The sequence below is a fragment of the Salmo salar genome, chromosome ssa02 (assembly GCF_905237065.1).
Source record: "Salmo salar chromosome ssa02, Ssal_v3.1, whole genome shotgun sequence".
Lineage (NCBI taxonomy): Eukaryota > Metazoa > Chordata > Actinopteri > Salmoniformes > Salmonidae > Salmo > Salmo salar.
The window spans coordinates 75,946,166-75,964,977 of NC_059443.1; the positions used below are offsets into that span (position 1 = coordinate 75,946,166).

General features: G+C 40.6%; 1 protein-coding gene across 2 annotated transcripts in view; it reads left to right on the forward strand.

Moving 5' to 3' along the window:
• Nucleotides 1-16,294, forward strand: part of LOC106593100 (myosin heavy chain, fast skeletal muscle) — a 61,573-nt gene extending 45,279 nt beyond the window's left edge. For both annotated transcript variants that reach the window (XM_045710192.1, XM_045710190.1), the window contains exons 16-40: nt 142-206; nt 300-387; nt 511-628; nt 776-899; nt 2,903-3,039; nt 3,579-3,834; nt 4,019-4,261; nt 4,551-4,727; nt 4,823-4,968; nt 5,436-5,526; nt 5,873-6,262; nt 6,384-6,510; nt 7,733-7,851; nt 8,945-9,141; nt 9,280-9,463; nt 9,589-9,754; nt 10,106-10,230; nt 10,391-10,699; nt 10,921-11,124; nt 11,275-11,400; nt 11,538-11,708; nt 15,172-15,276; nt 15,372-15,467; nt 15,592-15,723; nt 16,166-16,294. In XM_045710192.1, the coding sequence (XP_045566148.1) occupies nt 142-206; nt 300-387; nt 511-628; nt 776-899; nt 2,903-3,039; nt 3,579-3,834; nt 4,019-4,261; nt 4,551-4,727; nt 4,823-4,968; nt 5,436-5,526; nt 5,873-6,262; nt 6,384-6,510; nt 7,733-7,851; nt 8,945-9,141; nt 9,280-9,463; nt 9,589-9,754; nt 10,106-10,230; nt 10,391-10,699; nt 10,921-11,124; nt 11,275-11,400; nt 11,538-11,708; nt 15,172-15,276; nt 15,372-15,467; nt 15,592-15,723; nt 16,166-16,186 (3,917 nt within the window). In that variant the 3' untranslated portion in view covers nt 16,187-16,294. The remainder of the gene's footprint in view (nt 1-141; nt 207-299; nt 388-510; nt 629-775; nt 900-2,902; nt 3,040-3,578; nt 3,835-4,018; nt 4,262-4,550; nt 4,728-4,822; nt 4,969-5,435; nt 5,527-5,872; nt 6,263-6,383; nt 6,511-7,732; nt 7,852-8,944; nt 9,142-9,279; nt 9,464-9,588; nt 9,755-10,105; nt 10,231-10,390; nt 10,700-10,920; nt 11,125-11,274; nt 11,401-11,537; nt 11,709-15,171; nt 15,277-15,371; nt 15,468-15,591; nt 15,724-16,165) is intronic.
• The last annotated feature ends 2,518 nt before the right edge of the window (nt 16,295-18,812 follow it).

The window sequence follows — 18,812 nt, forward strand, 5'->3', positions numbered from 1 at the left end:
CATCTGGTTTATAGTTAGCGTGTTTGCTGAAGACAAGACCACTCTAGATTTCTTCCATACTCTTATTATAATTCTATTTATTCCACCCCCTCTAGGAAATGTACTTTTGTAGTTATCTTTAACTTTTCCCCATTTAAACAGATAAAGCCAAGAAAGGAGGCAAGAAGAAGGGTGGTTCCATGCAGACTGTGTCCTCCCAGTTCAGGGTGAGCTTTTGAAATCTGCATATTCAGTCTTTCAAAAGTTGCATTGATTATCATAAATGATTTCTGTGAAAATGGTTTGTTACCCCCTTACAGGAGAACTTACAAAAGCTGATGACCAATTTGAGGAGCACTCATCCTCACTTTGTGCGCTGCCTGATCCCCAATGAGTCAAAGACTCCAGGTAAAAGAAATATTGAGTTAATTATGTAAAAGGTGATCTTATCAATACAGTATCAGTGACTTTAACAATCCCAATCTTTAACCTGTTTATGAGTATTAAAAGAGACTTGGTTTGTTTTACCAGGTCTGATGGAGAACTTCCTGGTTATCCACCAGCTCAGGTGTAATGGCGTACTGGAGGGTATCAGGATCTGCAGAAAGGGCTTCCCCAGCAGAATCATCTATGCTGACTTCAAGCAGAGGTACAGGCACACAAACAACTGCACAGACGCACAATCACAGAAAGATCTGCTCCAATTGTTTTCCCAGCATCAGAATAGTCTTACCTTTTATGTAATATATCCAACTTAATTCAACTTGACATACTTTAAAACTGTCTTCTCATTTAGGTACAAAGTACTGAATGCCAGCGTCATCCCTGAGGGCCAGTTCATGGACAACAAGAAGGCTTCTGAGAAGCTGCTTGGGTCCATTGATGTGAATCACGAGGATTACAAGTTTGGACACACCAAGGTCAGTCAAATACCCACAGGAAAAGATGACAAAACACAACTACTATGATAATTTAAAATCTCTTTAATTGGTCTACCCATCATTTTAATGCTTTTTCTTCATTTAACTAATGTAAAAATTTGAAAAACATTATAGTTTTTTTCTTCAGTCATTCATTACAAGTTTGGAAGAGAAACTAAACTCATTATCATGTGCATGGTGTTAGAGTGGTATGGCTGCAGTTATCTGGATCTCTGTACATTTTTTATCAACAGTGCCTTAAGAAAGTATTCACACCCCTTTACTTTTTCAAAAAAAAATGTGTGAAAAGTTGGGATTTAAATGGATTTAATTGGGATTTATTGTCAATGAGCTACACAAAATATTTGAATATCATTGTGGAAGAAAAATTTGAACATTTGTAAAAAACAATTATGAAAAATAAAACACTAATATATCTTGATTATTCAACGCTCTGATCCAACACATGTTAGACTTCCTTTTGGCAGCGATTACAGCTGTGAACCTTTCTGGGTAAGTCTTTAAGAGCTTTCCACACCTGGATTGTACAATATTTGACCATTATTCTTTAAACAATTCTTCAAGCTCTGTCAAGCTGGTTGTTGATCATTGCTAGATGATGTGTCTGTTTTCAGCCATACTCAATTCTTGCCATAGATTTTCATGCCGATTTAAGTCAAAACTGGAACTTGGCCACTCAGAAACATTCAGTGTCGTCTTGGTAACAACTCCAGTGTATATTTGGCCTTCTGCTTTGGTTTATTGTCCTGCTGAAAGGAGAATTTGTCTCCCAGTGTCTGTTGTAAAGCAGGCTGAACCAGGTTTTCCTTTAGGGTTTTTGCCTGTGCTTAGCTCTACTCAGTTTCTTTTTATCGTAAAAAAACTCCCTCGTTTTTGTCAATGACAAGCATAGCTACAACATGATGCAGTAACCACCATGCTTGGAAAAATGAAGAGTGGTGTTGTATTTGCCATAACGCGCTGTATTCAGGACTTAAAGTACATTTCTTTGCCACATTCTTTTGCAGTTTTACTTTTGTGCCTTATTGCAAACAGGATGCATGTTTTTGAATATTTTTAATCTGTACAGGCTTCCATTTTTTTCACTCTGTCATTTATGTTACTGTTGTGGAGTAACTACAATTTTGTTACTCCATCCTCAGTTTCTCCTGTCACAGCCGTTAAATTCTGTTTTAAAGTCACCATTCGCCTCATGGTGAAATCCCTGAGAGGTTTCCTTCCTCTCTGGCAACTGAGTTAGGAAGGATGCCTATATCTTAGTAGTGACTGCGTGTATTGATACATCATCCAAAATGTGATCAATAACTTCACCCTGCTCAAAGGGTTACTCAATGTCTTTTTTTCACACATCTACCAATAGGTGCCTTTCTTTGCGAGTCATAGGAAAAACCTCCCTGGTCTTTGTGGTTGAATCTGTGTCTGAAATTCATTGCTCGACTGAGGGACCTAACAGATAATTGTATGTGTGGGGTACAGAGATGAGGTAGTCATTCAAAAATCATGTTAAACACTATTATTGCACACAGAGTGAGTTCATGCAGCTTATTATGCGACTTGTTAAGCACATTTTTACCTCTGAACTTATTTAGGCTTGCCATAACAAAGTGGTTGGATACCTATTGACTGAAGACATTTCAGCTTTTAATTTCAAATTAATGAATTTGAAAAATGTGTCTAAAAATATAATTCCACTTTGTCATTATGGGCTATTGTGTGTAGGCCAGTGACACAAAATCTCAAAGTAATCAATTTTAAATTCAAGCTGGAAAAATTTGAGGGCTGTGAATACTTTCTGAAGGCACTGTACAACAGTACAATAACTAACAACTTAGAAACAACCTATCCCATGGTTTGTTTGTAACCATTGCAGCAAAGTTAATGTTGTTTAAATCAATCTAGTGGTGTTGTTCCCCTCTTTTGATTCAACCCTTTCTATCTGTCACCATCTGTGGTTCCATTGACCATGTTAACCTGCGTCTCAGGTGTTCTTCAAAGCCGGTCTGCTGGGTGTCCTGGAGGAGATGAGAGACGAGAAGCTGGCCACTCTGGTCGGCATGGTCCAGGCTCTCAGCCGTGGATTCCTCATGAGGAGAGAGTTTAGCAAGATGATGGAGAGGAGGTGAGGAATAGTAGACATCTTGGCAAAGCTTTCTGTCAACCAGCTGTACCTAATGCATTATGATTACATACTGTATATGCTGTGAGCTGTTCAGAATGAGAAAGTACATCTTATAATGGTCTACTAAAGCTTTTGGGTTAATTAATTTAGTCCAGAAATGGATGTAGCAACTAAGGATTCTAGCTTTATAGCTGCAGTTTGGGATTTGGCTGTTCAACTGTCATTTAAATTTGTGATATGAACCCATTCATTTTTGAAAAATATCAAATGCTTGTTGAGCTTAGCATGCATGACCTGTCAGTCCTTGCATCTAGAGAGCTGTCTATGAGTTTAAGATGGGTTACATTTCCCTACACCGATTCCTCAGCTGTATACAAAAGGGGCAGAGGATTTGTTGTTCTTCGACTCCGACTTCGATTTCACGTTGAATTCACGTTAGTTGACAACAACCAAATGTAAATCAAAACTAGATGTTGAACTGACGTCTGTGCCCAGTGGGATGTCACTCACCATGCCACTCCATCCTTTCTGTCGACCAGAGAATCAATTTACGCCATCCAGTACAACATCCGCTCATTCATGAATGTGAAAACCTGGCCATGGATGAAGTTGTACTTCAAGATCAAGCCTCTGCTGCAGAGCGCTGAGACTGAGAAGGAGCTGGCCAACATGAAGGAGAACTATGAGAAGATGACAGCAGACCTGGCCAAGGCTCTGTCCACAAAGAAGCAAATGGAGGAGAAGTTGGTGGCCCTGACGCAAGAGAAGAATGACCTGGCGCTCCAAGTCACATCTGTGAGTCAGCAACGACCTACATAAGGGCACATTTACACGCACAAAAACATACACACACACGCACACTGTCATTGCCCATGTTATTTATATATTTCATGATTTGGTCCGACATATTGACTAAATGAAGTCTGTATTTTCATACACAAAGTTAGGCAGCTGATATTTTCTCCTGTTCTGAAACCAGGAAGGAGAGAGTCTGAACGATGCTGAGGAAAGGTGTGAGGGGCTCATCAAGAGCAAGATCCAGCAGGAAGCCAAACTCAAAGAGACAACCGAGAGGCTGGAGGATGAGGAGGAGATCAATGCTGAGTTGACTGCCAAGAAGAGGAAGCTGGAGGATGAGTGCTCTGAGCTGAAGAAGGACATTGATGACCTGGAGCTCACCCTGGCCAAAGTGGAGAAGGAGAAGCACGCCACTGAAAACAAGGTCTTGTGTCTTACCATAGGCAGTCTAACCAAACAATAATCCAAACAATAATCAACTCAAAACATAGCTTAACAGAAATGGAATTCAAGTTGTATTGTGGGTATGTTCTGCTCCCCCTCATTTATGACTTCCGTTCAGTACACTGGCATGGTGAACACTGACATCTAGTGTTGAATCTATAGTACAGTAATTGTTGATGCAGTTCTAATCTAAATGAAATAAATGCAATATATAATAAACTAAATCTCCCGTTTATGGTGAAGTATAATTATGTTGTGGCCATTTACAGGTTAAAAACCTGACAGAGGAGATGGCGTCTATGGATGAGAGTGTTGCCAAGCTGACCAAGGAGAAGAAAGCCCTCCAAGAGGCCCACCAGCAGACACTGGATGACCTGCAGGCAGAGGAGGACAAAGTCAACACTCTGACCAAGGCCAAGACCAAGCTGGAACAGCAAGTGGACGACGTGAGTGGAGTTGGACATTTTGGCCATGATAGTATGTAAGGTGATATTATCTTCAGTTGTTTAGATTTGAAGAATATACTTTTTTTATCTTCTAGCTTGAAGGTTCGCTGGAGCAAGAGAAGAAGCTCCGTATGGATCTTGAGAGAGCCAAGAGAAAGCTGGAGGGAGATCTGAAACTGGCCCAGGAATCCATAATGGACCTGGAGAATGACAAGCAGCAAGCTGATGAGAAAATCAAGAAGTAAACACAAACAAATGACTACAGTATTATCTGCTTTAATTGTTGTTGTTTGCTAATTATTGTAATTGTGAATCAGCATATTCATGTGATTCTTAAAGGGAGACTTCAGGATTTTGGAAGCCCTTTATCTACTTCCCCAGAGCCAGATGAACTCGTGAATGGCATTTTTATGTCTCTGCATGCAGTTTGAAGTAGCTAACTGTTAGCGCAATGACCAGAAGTCTATGGTAACTGCTAGCATGCTAGTAAGCATTGGCTTGCAAAACTACTTCTAACTTCCTTCACACTGGATGCAGAGACATAAAAATGGTATCCACAAGTTCATCTGACTCTGGGGAAGTAGATACAGGGCTTCATTGCCAAAATGCTGAAGTATTCCATTAAAAGCAATGTGAATGGTATAATACTCTCCCTTTACACTATCGAACCAAAACTATCTCTGCTGTCGGCATATTTGTTTTTCTTAGGAAGGACTTTGAGACAACTCAGCTCCTCAGCAAGATTGAGGATGAGCAGTCTCTGGGAGCTCAGCTGCAGAAGAAGATCAAGGAACTCCAGGTACAGTACAGGATCTAGGGATCTAAGCTCCAGACTCACCCAGGTACAAAGCTCCAGAACAGAAAAGCACAGACTTGAAAAACATTATTCTGGTAGCACACATTTTTCCCGGTGGCTTCTGATGGTTGAATAGGTTGGAAGATGGTGCTTCTTGCTAGTGCTTCTTACCGTTGTAAAGACGGTGCTTCAAAATGGTAGTTCGGTTCCTAAATTGGACACTGTCTACTGAATATATTAATTGTCTTTGTATTAAACACATTTATGCAAAGTACACATACTATTATTATTTTGGGAGGTTCAATTGTATTGTAGTGTTCATTCCCCCTGCTCCTGTCCCCTGTTCTAGGCCCGTATTGAGGAGTTGGAGGAGGAAATTGAGGCTGAGCGTGCTGCCAGGGCTAAGGTTGAGAAGCAGAGGGCTGATCTCTCCAGGGAACTTGAGGAGATCAGCGAGAGGCTGGAGGAGGCCGGAGGCGCCACTGCTGCTCAGATTGAGATGAATAAGAAGCGTGAGGCTGAATTCCAGAAACTGCGTCGTGATCTTGAAGAGTCCACCCTGCAGCATGAGGCCACAGCCGCCGCTCTGCGCAAGAAGCAGGCCGATAGTGTGGCTGAGCTCGGGGAGCAGATTGACAACCTGCAGCGCGTCAAGCAGAAGCTGGAGAAGGAGAAAAGCGAATACAAGATGGAGATTGATGACCTCTCTAGCAACATGGAGGCCGTCGCCAAGGCTAAGGTGAGTAGTGATGATTTGGTCAAGCAGTGTCGAGGAGGGTCAACTACATTACCATTCAAGTGAACTGAAGTTGACAGGAGTCACATATATAAAGTAATGATGGAACATGTTTCACTAACAGGGCAATCTGGAGAAGATGTGCCGTACTCTTGAGGACCAGCTGAGTGAGCTCAAGACTAAGAATGATGAGAATGTTCGGCAGGTCAACGACATCAGCGGACAGAGGGCCAGACTCCTGACAGAAAATGGTACCATCAGCAATGAACAACAAACTAATGCTTTACTTCAGTAGAACACAATAAAATGTTTTGGGGATTCTTGTCCATAGTCCACATTAGTGCCGGTCGGTGATGTTTAAGATTCTTTTTTTATTTTAGGAGCTTGGCCTTATTTCTATTACAGAATATTGGATGACTCTTTCATATTCGATTCACCCAGCTCAATGTAACATCGATAGGTTTAGAATACTACATGATACTCAAATGTTCCCTAGACCTATCATGAGGTTGCTACAACCTAGCCTATGAATGACAGTTTACAATGTATGTGCACAGGTCGGGAGAAAAATTTGAGTGATCGAGATGAGAGACCGTGACACATTCTATACTGCCTTGCACACTCTTGCCTGCATATAGCTAATCTAGGTTGTAATCATTAGTCCAACAGTTGCAAACAAGAGTTTCTATTGGACAAATTCAGGTACGTTTATCCTCATTTTGTTCCATTTGCTTCCGTTTAACAAAGGTTTTCAACAGAATCGGTGGAATGAATACTACCCTGATCACACGCAAACACAGTTCACTTTCATAGAAGCCACATACAAACAGCATGATCATTTTGCTCATTCTATAATTCCTTCTCGCATCTACGTGCTCTCCTCGTCTCACCTTTTCCCTTCTGGACTTCAGTGCAAAACACATCAGCTGTCTGTGATCAGGCGAAAACAATCATCATTCGCTAGTCCTTTGATTGAGTGGACAACATGTCAGTTCATGCTGCAAGAGCTATGACAGGTTGCAGTACGTCGTCATTATTACTGTGTAAGTCTCTGGAAGGGGGTGAGAACCATGAGCCTCCTTGGTTTTGTATTGAAGTCAATGTACCTGAGGAGGATGGAAACTAGCTGTTGAATGGAAACATGGCTACACCATGGTGCTACCCTAGAGAGTGCTGTTGAGGCTACTGTAGACCTTCATTGCATAACATTGTGTTTTAATCAATTTTTTGGTGACGTGAATATATTTTGTATAGTTTTATATAACTTTTTTTAATGTTTCACAATTTAATTTTATCTAAATTTCACCAAGGAGGATGGTCCTACCCTTCCTCTTCTGAGGAGCCTCCACTGGTCCACATAGTTTCTATTGTACTATTCACCACCAAACAACATTGCCCTATGATACATTAAAATACATTTTCAATCTTAGAAAACTGAGACCTCATTAACAAGATGTCCCTCTATCCCTGCAGGTGAGTTTGGCCGCCAGCTGGAGGAGAAGGAAGCCCTGGTGTCTCAGCTGACCAGAGGAAAACAGGCCTTCACTCAGCAGGTGGAGGAGCTGAAGAGGCTGATTGAGGAAGAGGTCAAGGTAAGTGACCCAAAATGGACTCCATCGACCCCAGAGTTTCGTGCAGGGATCTTCAACTAGATTCAGCCGCGTGATTATTTTTTTTGAGCGGACGGTCAGGACATAATTGCATATAATTTGTAGACTGCCAATTGAATGCAAGAAGCACAAACAGATATAATATTTGACTAAAACATTATCATTTCAAACCTTGCTTACATTTGCATGCGATCACATACAGTGATGTCATGCACCTAAAACAAAAAATCTGGTGGGTCACAAAGTACATGAGGGTGGCTGGGGGGGTGGTCCTGAGGTTGGAGATTTTTGCATTTTTCAAACACCTGACACAGCTTTTTCCTGCAATCTATACTTAATTCATTGTAAAAAACATTTATGTTTTTCGACATATCTAAGCATACCTCTTCAGCTGTCTGTGTCTTCCTGACTGGTGGTTATTTTGTTTAAAGAAATTAAATATGCTTCTCTTTATCTCTGCTAAAATCTGGGTAAAAGATTGAAAGGACTTTGAGTCTTATTCAGTACATTTAGTTATTGCTTGCTTTTCTTAAGTCTACCAGCCTTTCTAGCAGGCATGTCAGCTAAGATAGTTAGACTAGCTAGCCACTCTACCTTGATTGATAGCCTAAAATGCCTTCTTGGTAGCAGGTTATGAGGTTGGGATTTTGGGAACCTACAGTATCGGGGCTGACTAAAGCCAACTTCATAAAATTGCAAGGTGGCTAGTAGTATGAAAGAGAAACAACAGGCCAAATCTGAGGGGGCATGTGCCCCTGTGCCCCCTATGGGCATGATGCCTCTGATCACATTTATCTGTCTGTCTGTGCATGGGAATACTTTGGAACAGATTTCCAAAATTAAAATCACTTGGAGCAGATTTGTTGGTGTTTTTACAGTCTTTTATGGTCCCCCCCACCAAAATATTATTTTATTCAGAAAACTTGAGGGGCCAAATAAAAATCGCACCCTGCCAGTTGGAGAACTCTGGTTTAAAGACATATCTTCATATACATGGTGATGACACCATCCTCAGAGAGTTCTACTATAATTTGTTTGACTCTCTCCAATCTCTCTTTGTATTTCTCTCTCACAGGCTAAAAACGCATTGGCCCACGGTGTCCAGTCTGCCCGCCATGACTGTGACCTCCTGAGGGAGCAGTTTGAGGAGGAGCAGGAGGCCAAGGCAGAGCTGCAACGCGGCATGTCCAAGGCCAACAGTGAGGTGGCTCAGTGGAGGACTAAGTATGAAACTGATGCTATCCAGCGCACAGAGGAGCTGGAGGAGGCCAAGTGAGTCGCACGGATCAGCAAAAACTAAAATATAGGGTATTGATGGTGAGGTTGGTAGGGGGCTCTGAGAAAATGTTACATCAACATGTATTGTAACATTTGTTTCAGCTCATTAAACCTCCCTTTGTTGTCCAACAGGAAGAAGCTGGCCCAGCGTCTGCAGGAGGCCGAGGAGACCATTGAGGCGACCAACTCCAAGTGCGCCTCCCTGGAGAAGACCAAACAGAGGCTGCAGGGAGAGGTGGAGGACCTCATGATTGACGTTGAGAGAGCCAACGCATTGGCCGCCAACCTCGACAAGAAGCAGAGGAACTTTGACAAGGTGAAAACAAAGAAACCTCACCCTAGGGTGATATTTTCTGTCTGATATATGATTAATTGTAGCATATTTCAGATTCAAAACTCTTCATCAATGACTTCTAAAGACAATCCCATGGATTCCCCTAGGTTCTGGCAGAGTGGAAGCAGAAGTATGAGGAGGGTCAGGCTGAGTTGGAAGGAGCTCAGAAGGAGGCTCGCTCTATGAGCACTGAACTCTTCAAGATGAAGAACTCATACGAGGAGGCTCTGGATCATCTGGAGACTCTGAAGAGAGAGAACAAGAACCTGCAACGTAAGCATTTGACAGCAGTTCTATTTGGCTCATGTTTGACTAGTGTTTTGAAAATGGAAGGAACTGCAATCATCAAAACTACTATTACACAATTTCAGAGTTTTCATGTACAGATCAAAATATATCGATTTTTTAACCTGTGATCACTATTCCTTTGAACAACCAAAGGATGCGGAGGGCAATTAGATTTGCAAGACCATATGAAGTGTTAGTTATTAATTAACTGTTATTATGATTCAATGTTAACTTCAGTACATTGGCGATATCCACTTAAAATCTCCCAAGTCTAAACTGCTCCTGTGTGTGTGTGTGTGTGTGTGTGTGTGTGTGTGTGTGTGTGTGTGTGGTCAGAAGAGATCTCTGACCTCACTGAGCAGATCGGAGAGACTGGCAAGAGCATCCATGAGCTGGAGAAGGCCAAGAAGACCGTGGAGACAGAGAAGTCTGAGATCCAGACCGCTCTGGAGGAGGCTGAGGTATAAACTACAGCTGTTTGATGGGAAAGCAGTGTTACACTAGCCAACGCCAGCTACAGTCCAATGATCCCTGTATTGGAGTTTATTGTAGTCATATATATTTAATTTCTACATCTAAATATATTGAACACAATTGGCCTGACTGCTTCTGTTTGTCCAGGGAACACTGGAGCACGAGGAATCCAAGATTCTGCGTGTGCAGCTGGAGCTGAACCAGATCAAGGGTGAGGTGGACAGGAAGATCGCTGAGAAGGACGAGGAGATGGAGCAGATCAAGAGGAACAGCCAGAGGGTGGTTGACTCCATGCAGAGCACCCTGGACTCTGAGGTCAGGAGCAGGAATGACGCCCTGAGGGTGAAGAAGAAGATGGAGGGAGACCTGAATGAGATGGAGATCCAGCTGAGCCACTCCAACAGGATGGCTTCTGAGGCCCAGAAACAGCTGAGGAATATCCAGGGACAGTTCAAGGTAAAGGAACTGGGACATCAGGCTCTAAAATCTGAACATGGCTAGGGATTTGTTTGTGAATCTGTAGAAAATAATAGAACAGAGGAATTGAATAGATTGAACTATATACTGCAGAAAGGTAGGGATATTGAGTAAATTCTTACCAATTAACGTTTCTATCACCCATCCTATCACCCCTACTTCCACAAGTCCTAATGAACGTATGTCATTGTGAATCCCAGGATGCCCAATTGCACCTTGATGATGCCGTCCGTGCTGCAGAGGACATGAGGGAGCAGGTAGCCATGGTGGAGCGCAGAAACGGTCTGATGGTGGCTGAAATCGAGGAGCTGAGAGTTGCTCTCGAGCAGACAGAGAGAGGCCGCAAAGTGTCTGAGACTGAGCTGGTAGACGCCAGCGAGCGTGTTGGACTGCTGCACTCCCAGGTATGGGTCAATAGCCATTTCAAATGAAACTCAACCATAATAACATTTACACACACCTGGAATTTGACGGTCCTTGCTTTTAGATTTTCAGAATTTCAGACTTGTATGTTCTCTTGAGAGTCAAACAAATCATCTTGTTTCCTCCTTCAGAACACCAGCCTTCTGAATACCAAGAAGAAGCTGGAGACTGATCTGGTGCAGGTGCAGGGAGAGGTGGACGACATCATCCAGGAAGCCAGGAATGCAGAGGAGAAGGCCAAGAAGGCCATCACTGATGTGAGTACATGAATTACATCAATTTGATTTGTCCTCAAGGGAAATGGTATCTGGGCTGGTTAACCGCAATAAAGATGTCAGAGGGATGTTATGATTTGTGCCAATTGGTGAATAAAATAAAGAAACTACCATTCCAGGCGGCCATGATGGCTGAGGAGCTGAAGAAGGAGCAGGACACCAGTTCTCATTTGGAGAGGATGAAGAAGAACCTGGAGGTCACAGTCAAGGACCTGCAGCACCGCCTGGATGAGGCTGAGAATCTGGCCATGAAGGGAGGCAAGAAGCAGCTCCAGAAACTGGAATCCAGGGTGAGTTACCAGCAGGGTGGATTAAAAGAATGATTGCTGAACATGTATTCGATCATATAAAATTACACAGGAGACTCTATCTCTCAATTAAAAATTACGTTTTATTGTCATGTACACCGGATAGGTACAAATTAGGGTTAAGTGCCTTGGACATCAACACATTTTTCACATTGAAGGCTCAGGTATTTGAACCAGCAACATTTAACACAATCAAGGGTTCCCAAACTTTTTGACACGGGACCTCTTTTGTGATAGAAAATTCATTAGGGACCCCTCGTAATATCAGAATAAAATTCCTACCTAAGAGTTCAGTAAAAATAGCATCCATCTAGTTTTCCCACGGTGTTTCTAAACCCTGAGGTGCAACATTCGAAGACTTCCGGGAATGCTTGCGATTCAGACCAGACCAGGGTTTGTGATGTCTATGGGAGAAGTGAAAAATTCATCCTTGGTTGTTAATTTTCTTGAAATCTAAAGGCAAGACCTAGATTCGAGCCAATGTCTTAAGATAATGGAGTGCATCTTTAAGTAGCTGAAACTGTCATTACTACACCCTAGTGAAAGTAACAAACTAACACGTTTTAAATTTCATCAAAAACAATTTTCTACCAAAGGAGACTAATCATGTCTCGGCCCCTGGGAAAGAACATTTTAAAATCACCTTTTGGCCTCAGAAACAACATTTTGCAGTTTTAAAACAAATGTTCAGCTATTCTACACATTTTGCCTTTGGACAGAAATAATATTTTGTAATTTTAGAGCTAATTTCTTGAAATTCTACACATTTTGCCATGTGGCGGAGAGAAAATGTTGCAATTTTAAAAGCTTAAATCAGGGTGCATTTCTGTTCAAAATCATCATTTTGGGGAATATGTTACACTTATTTAGTGGACTTGAGAAGAATTGTAGCCAAGACCTTAACCTGTTGAGGACAGACGTTCCGCTAGCGAAACCCCGTTCCGCCTGCGGAACCCCTAGCCAACAGCCAATGGCATCGCACGGCGCGAAATACAAAACCAACTAAATTACCACAATTCAATTTTCTCAAACAATCAACTATTTTACACCATTTTAAAGATAAGACTCTCGTTAATCTAACCACATTGTCCGATTTCAAAAAGGCTTTACAGCGAAAGCAAAACATTAGATTATGTTAGGAGAGTACATAGACACAAATAATCACACAGCCATTTTCCAAGCAAGCATATATGTCACATGAACCCAAACCACAGCTAAATGCAGCACTAACCTTTGATGATCTTCATCAGATGACACTCCTGGGACACTATGTTATAAAATACATGCATGTTTTGTTCAATCAAGTTCATATTTATATAAAAAAACAGCTTTTTAGCATGTGATGTTCAGAACTAGCATACCCACCGAAAACTTCCGGTGAATTTACTAAATTACTCATGATAAACGTTCACAAAAAACATAACAATTATTTAAAGAATTATAGATATAGAACTCCTTTATGCAATCGCGGTGTCAGACTTTAAAATAGCTTTTCGGCGAAAGCACATTTTGCAATATTCTGAGTACATAGCTCGGCCATCACAGCTAGCTAATTTGACACCCACCAAGTTTGGGGCTCACTAAACTCAGAATTACTATTAGAAAAATTGGATTACCTTTGCTGTTCTTCGTCAGAATGCACTCCCAGGACTTCTACAACAAATGTTGTTTTGGTTCCAAATAATCCATAGTTATATTCAAATAGCTCCGTTTTGTTTGTGCGTTCAGGTCACTATCCGAAGGGTGACGCACGAGCGCATTTCGTGACAAATAATTTCAAAATATTCCATTACCGTACTTAGAAGCATGTCAAACGCTGTTTAAAATCAATTTTTATGCTATTTTTCTCATAAAATAGCGATAATATTCCAACCGGGCAACATTGTATTCATTCAAAGGCTGAAAGAAAAAAATGGAGTAGTCTTGTGAACGTGCATCTCAGTCTCATTGTCCCCAGGCTGACCACTTACATATTCTGCTGCTGTTCTTCGCCCAGAGACAGCAGACACCCCATTCCACTTTCTGGCGGCTTTAGAGAGCCAATGGAAGCCTTAGAAAGTGTCACGTTACAGCACAGATGCTGTATTTTCGATAGAGATGCAACAGAAGGACAACAAATTGTCAGACAGGGCACTTCCTGTATGGAATCTTCTCAGGTTTTGGCCTGCCATATGAGTTCAGTTATACTCACAGACACCATTCAAACAGTTTTAGAAACTTTAGAGTGTTTTCTATCCAAATCTACTAATTATATGCATATTCTAGTTTCTGGGCAGGAGTAGTAACCAGATTAAATCGGGTACGTTTTTTATCCGGCCGTGAAAATACTGCCACCTATCCCAAAGAAGTTAAAATAAAGATATTCAAACGTCTTAATCTAGTTGCTCCATTCAAGCTTGTACAGTTGTCCTGGCAGATTTATTCTAAACTGCCATTTCATTCATAATAATAATAATAAAAATGTTAAATAAATATCAACACACGGTATAATATACTGTACATGCATCCAATCCATCTCATTGTAATCATTTGTTAGGCTTCATCTAGATACATTGTTTAATTTCTCTCTCTCTAGATCGCTAGCTACTTGACTCATTCACTCTGCTGCAAAAAAGGCTGTTGCTAGGAAGCTAGCGTTGCTATGTGGGGCTACCAGCTAGAAGGCTAAATTAGCTTGTAGGTTAGCGGATTTTCATAAGTTCATAAAAACGTGAAAAAACAACATAACATCTTAACAAACACATGTACATACTCTGGAAACATTACTTTAATATTCTGCTTTCCCACTTACCTTCAAAATGAATTAATTTCGGTGCTTCTGTCTCACTTTTGACTTACTTGGCAAACGTCTCTTAACTGCCGAAGAAAATGTTTCTACCATGAGGAGCTCGTGCTATCTGTGGTGGAAGCAACCTCACAACATTAAAACAAGCGAGTGTCGGCCTCTAGAGGCCATATTGGTACTGAACTAAACACTGTTAAATACATGCCAAAATGTATAATAGTAATATACAGTATATTACAAATACAAGAAGAATTGAGTTGGGGGAAAAAAATTATCAGTGATGGAGTACTGTGGATACCAATATCACTGTGAGCCTCCCAGGCTCATGTTGTGCATCTAAGGGTTAAGAACATCAATTGTGGGTTAATATTATTACATTGTATTGGACACATTTTCCACAGATCCCTGTTAGTTTAATCTGCTGTTGTTATCAATATTCATAACATTTGAAATGTAAATTCCACTTTGGGAACCACTGACCGAGATAATGAAAAGTTGTTATAATTATAGACCCCTTCAATAAAAATTGTAAATAGTACATAGGAACAGACAACAATTGTGCCTCCTTGACTAGGGAGAACACTCTACCTGTTTTACAAGGATTTGTTACATCTGATTTCACCAGCAAAACAAATGCATATGTTTCTTTTTTTCACAAAGGTGCGTGAGCTCGAGACTGAGGTGGAGGTCGAGCAGAGAAGAGGTATAGACGCAGTCAAGGGAGTCCGCAAGTATGAGCGCAGAGTCAAGGAGCTCACTTACCAGGTAAGAGAAAGTGCATCCTTCACACACTTGACTCTAACACAGGTAGGTTTGTGTATATAACTATGGGACATTGATTCTTTGCTCTTCTCCCACAGACTGAGGAGGATAAGAAGAGCGTTGGCAGACTTCAGGACCTGGTAGATAAGCTGCAGATGAAAGTGAAGGCCTACAAGAGGCAGGCTGAGGAAGCGGTGAGTCACAGACTTAGTCAAATACGAGTCATTCGTATTTAGTCATTCGAAAATATAATTATCTTCAGAAAGAAGTATTTAATGAATGCTGATGTTCTGCTCTCCCTCTCTTTATCTCACCCAGGAGGAAGCAGCAAACCAGCACATGTCTAAGTTCAGGAAGGTTCAGCATGAGCTGGAGGAGGCTGAGGAGCGTGCTGACATCGCTGAGACTCAGGTCAACAAGCTCAGAGCCAAGACCCGTGACACTGGAAAGGTACAGAACTGCTGCTAAACCTGTACCTGACTCATGTTCAGATATGAACACATCAACACCACCTATGATTCAGTCTTCACAGAGGTCAATACAGACCTTTTACACTCACTCAACTGTTTCGAAGATCTCTAAGAAGCACATGTCAGGTAGGACAAAAAAATATGATTATTTCAAACTAAGCTGGTACTTAAAAGTTGAAAATCCAAGCTGAGGACTGAGTCTTAAAATGCTTGTTCCATTATACAGTGTTCTTTCCAAGTGTTCATAATATATTTATCATGTTCATTATTATTACTGATCCATTATATTCTATCCATATATTTATCAGGTTCATTATTATTACTGATCCATTATATTCTATCTTTTTTTTATTATTTTCCATATATTATAATTTCTTATTATATTATTACTGATCCATTATATTCTATCTTTCTTCTTACAGGGAAAAGAAGTTGCTGAATAAACAAGACCAAAGTATTGAAGATCAAAGTCTTATAATTTTCCTGTGTTGCATAAAATCTGATTTTCATGGTGAAATGTTGAGCATTGATTAAAAACATGTGGATGTTCACTTCCTTTGTGACTGTGGACTTATTACTCAGCAAACAGCTTTTTCATGACTGTGGACTTACTCAGCAAAACAGTTTTTTTCATATCATAACAATATTGTACTTTAATTAAACAAGCAATCTGGGTTTCCAACAACAACAAAGGGGTCACTTTTTTTGGTAAACAGCTGAGAGATGAGGCTGGAGAAATGTAAACACTCAAATTCATAGACTGAGCTATGGATGTAAGGACTGACCATCCAAAACATCAGAATGATAGTTTTAACCCTTTACACTTGCAGAAATTGGCTTACATGGACTGGCCCAAATTGAAATGCTTCTAAAAGAAATAAAAATACGAGAAGCACATGCATAACCGTGGTAACAATTGAAAGGGGAACAGATTTTTGCATTTTGATTTTGTCACAGATTATGCGCACATTAATCACTCGTGGAAAGACTTTGTAAAAACTAAATGTTAATTGCGCATCTGAAACAATTATGTGAGAGTATATATCTGTATTTAACTGATATTATGCGCCAAATTTTCCAATTTGGATTACAAATAGATTTTTGGGGCATATATACACTTCCGTAATGATTAGCCCTCTAGTGGTGGAATTACGGTAATATACATTACAACCACAGAAATACACATTATAAACACGGTAATACACAAACACAGTAACAAACATTATAAACACGGTAATACACATTATGAACACAGTAATACACATTATAAAGCAGGTAATACACATCAACAGGCAAAATACATTGCTCTCTTTCTGTTCCTCCGAAAATTACGTTATTTTCCGGTTTTTGGTTCTCTTCCCTGAACCGGTTAAAACCACTAATATAATATACTGTTGCAAGTACTAGCTAGCTATTACATACAGTTGAAGTTGGAAGTTTACATACACCTTACTCAAGTACATTTAAACTCAGTTTTTCACAATTCCTGACATTTAATCCTAGCAAAGATTCCCTGTCTTAGGTCAGTTAGGATCACCACTTTATTTTAAGAATGTGAAATGTCAGAATAATAGTAGAGAGAATGATTTATTTCAGATTTTATTTCTTTCATCACATTCCCAGTGGGTCAGAAGTTTACATACACTCAATTAGTATTTTGTAGCATTGCCTTTAAATGGTTTAACTTGGGTCAAACATTCTGGTAGCCTTCCACAAGCTACCCACAATAAGTTGAGTGAATTTTGGCCCATTCCTCCTGACAGAGCTGGTGTAACTGAGTCAGGTTTGTAGGCCTCCTTGCTCGCACATGCTTTTTCAGATCTGCCCACAAATTTTCTATAGGATTGAGGTCAGGGCTTTGTGATGGCCAATCCAATACCTTGACTTTGTTGTCCTTTAGCAATTTTTCCACAACTGTTGTTGTCCCTCCATCCAAGTTGATTTGCTAAGTGTAATTCAAATTGTTGTCATATTACCTTAGATGTGATGCTAGAAAGTTTTGAATTTGACATTGAGCATTGAACAATGCCTTCCTCTACAGCAATGGTTCCCAAACTTTATATAGTCCCGTACCCCTTCAAACATTCAACCTCCAGCTGTGTACCACCTCTAGCACCAGGGTCAGCGCACTCTCAAATGATGTTTTTGCCATCATTGTAAGCCTGCCACACACACACTATACAATACATTTATTAAACATAAGAATGAGTGTGAGTTTTTGTCACAACCCGGCTCGTGGGAAGTGACAAAGAGATCATATAGGACAAGGGCACAAATAATAATCTAACAATAATCAATAATTGTGCTCTTTATTTAACCATCTTACATATAAAACCTTATTTGTTCATTGACAATTGTGACTAACTCAACACAGGTTATTAAGAAGGGTGTGCTTGAAAAGATGCACATAACTCTGAAATGTTGGGTTCTATTTCATTTTCATGCTAGTGAGGGCCGAGTGTCCACTCTCACATAGATACATGGTAGCAAAGGGCATCATTGTCTTAACAGCGCGATTTGCTAAGGCAGGAAACTCCGAGCGCAGCCCAATGGTGGCTTCTGATTAAATATAATTTTCACAGAACCGCCTGCTGCAATTTCGATGAGGCTCTCTTGTTCAGATATTGTTAAGTGGACTGGAGGCAGGGCATGAAAGGGATAACGAATCCAGTTGTTTGTGTCATCCGTTTCGGGAGAATACCTGCGTAATCGCTATATCACATTTGACATTGTCCTTAAGATTTAGTTCATTTGCACACACAAAATCATACAATGATGGAAAGACATGTCTGTTGTCCTTGTTAATGCAGACAGAGAAGATCTCCAACTTCTTAGTGATAGCCTCAATTTTGTCCCGCACATTAAATCTAGTTGTGGAGAGTCCTTGTAGTCCTTGATTTAGATCATTCAGGTGAGAAATAACATCACCCAGATAGGCCGGTCGTGTGAGAAACTCGTCATCATGCAAGCGGTCAGACAAGTGAAAATGATCAGAAAAGAAAACTTAAAGCTAGTCTCTCAATTTAAAAAAAACGTGTTGATACTTTGTCCCTTAATAACCAGCGAACT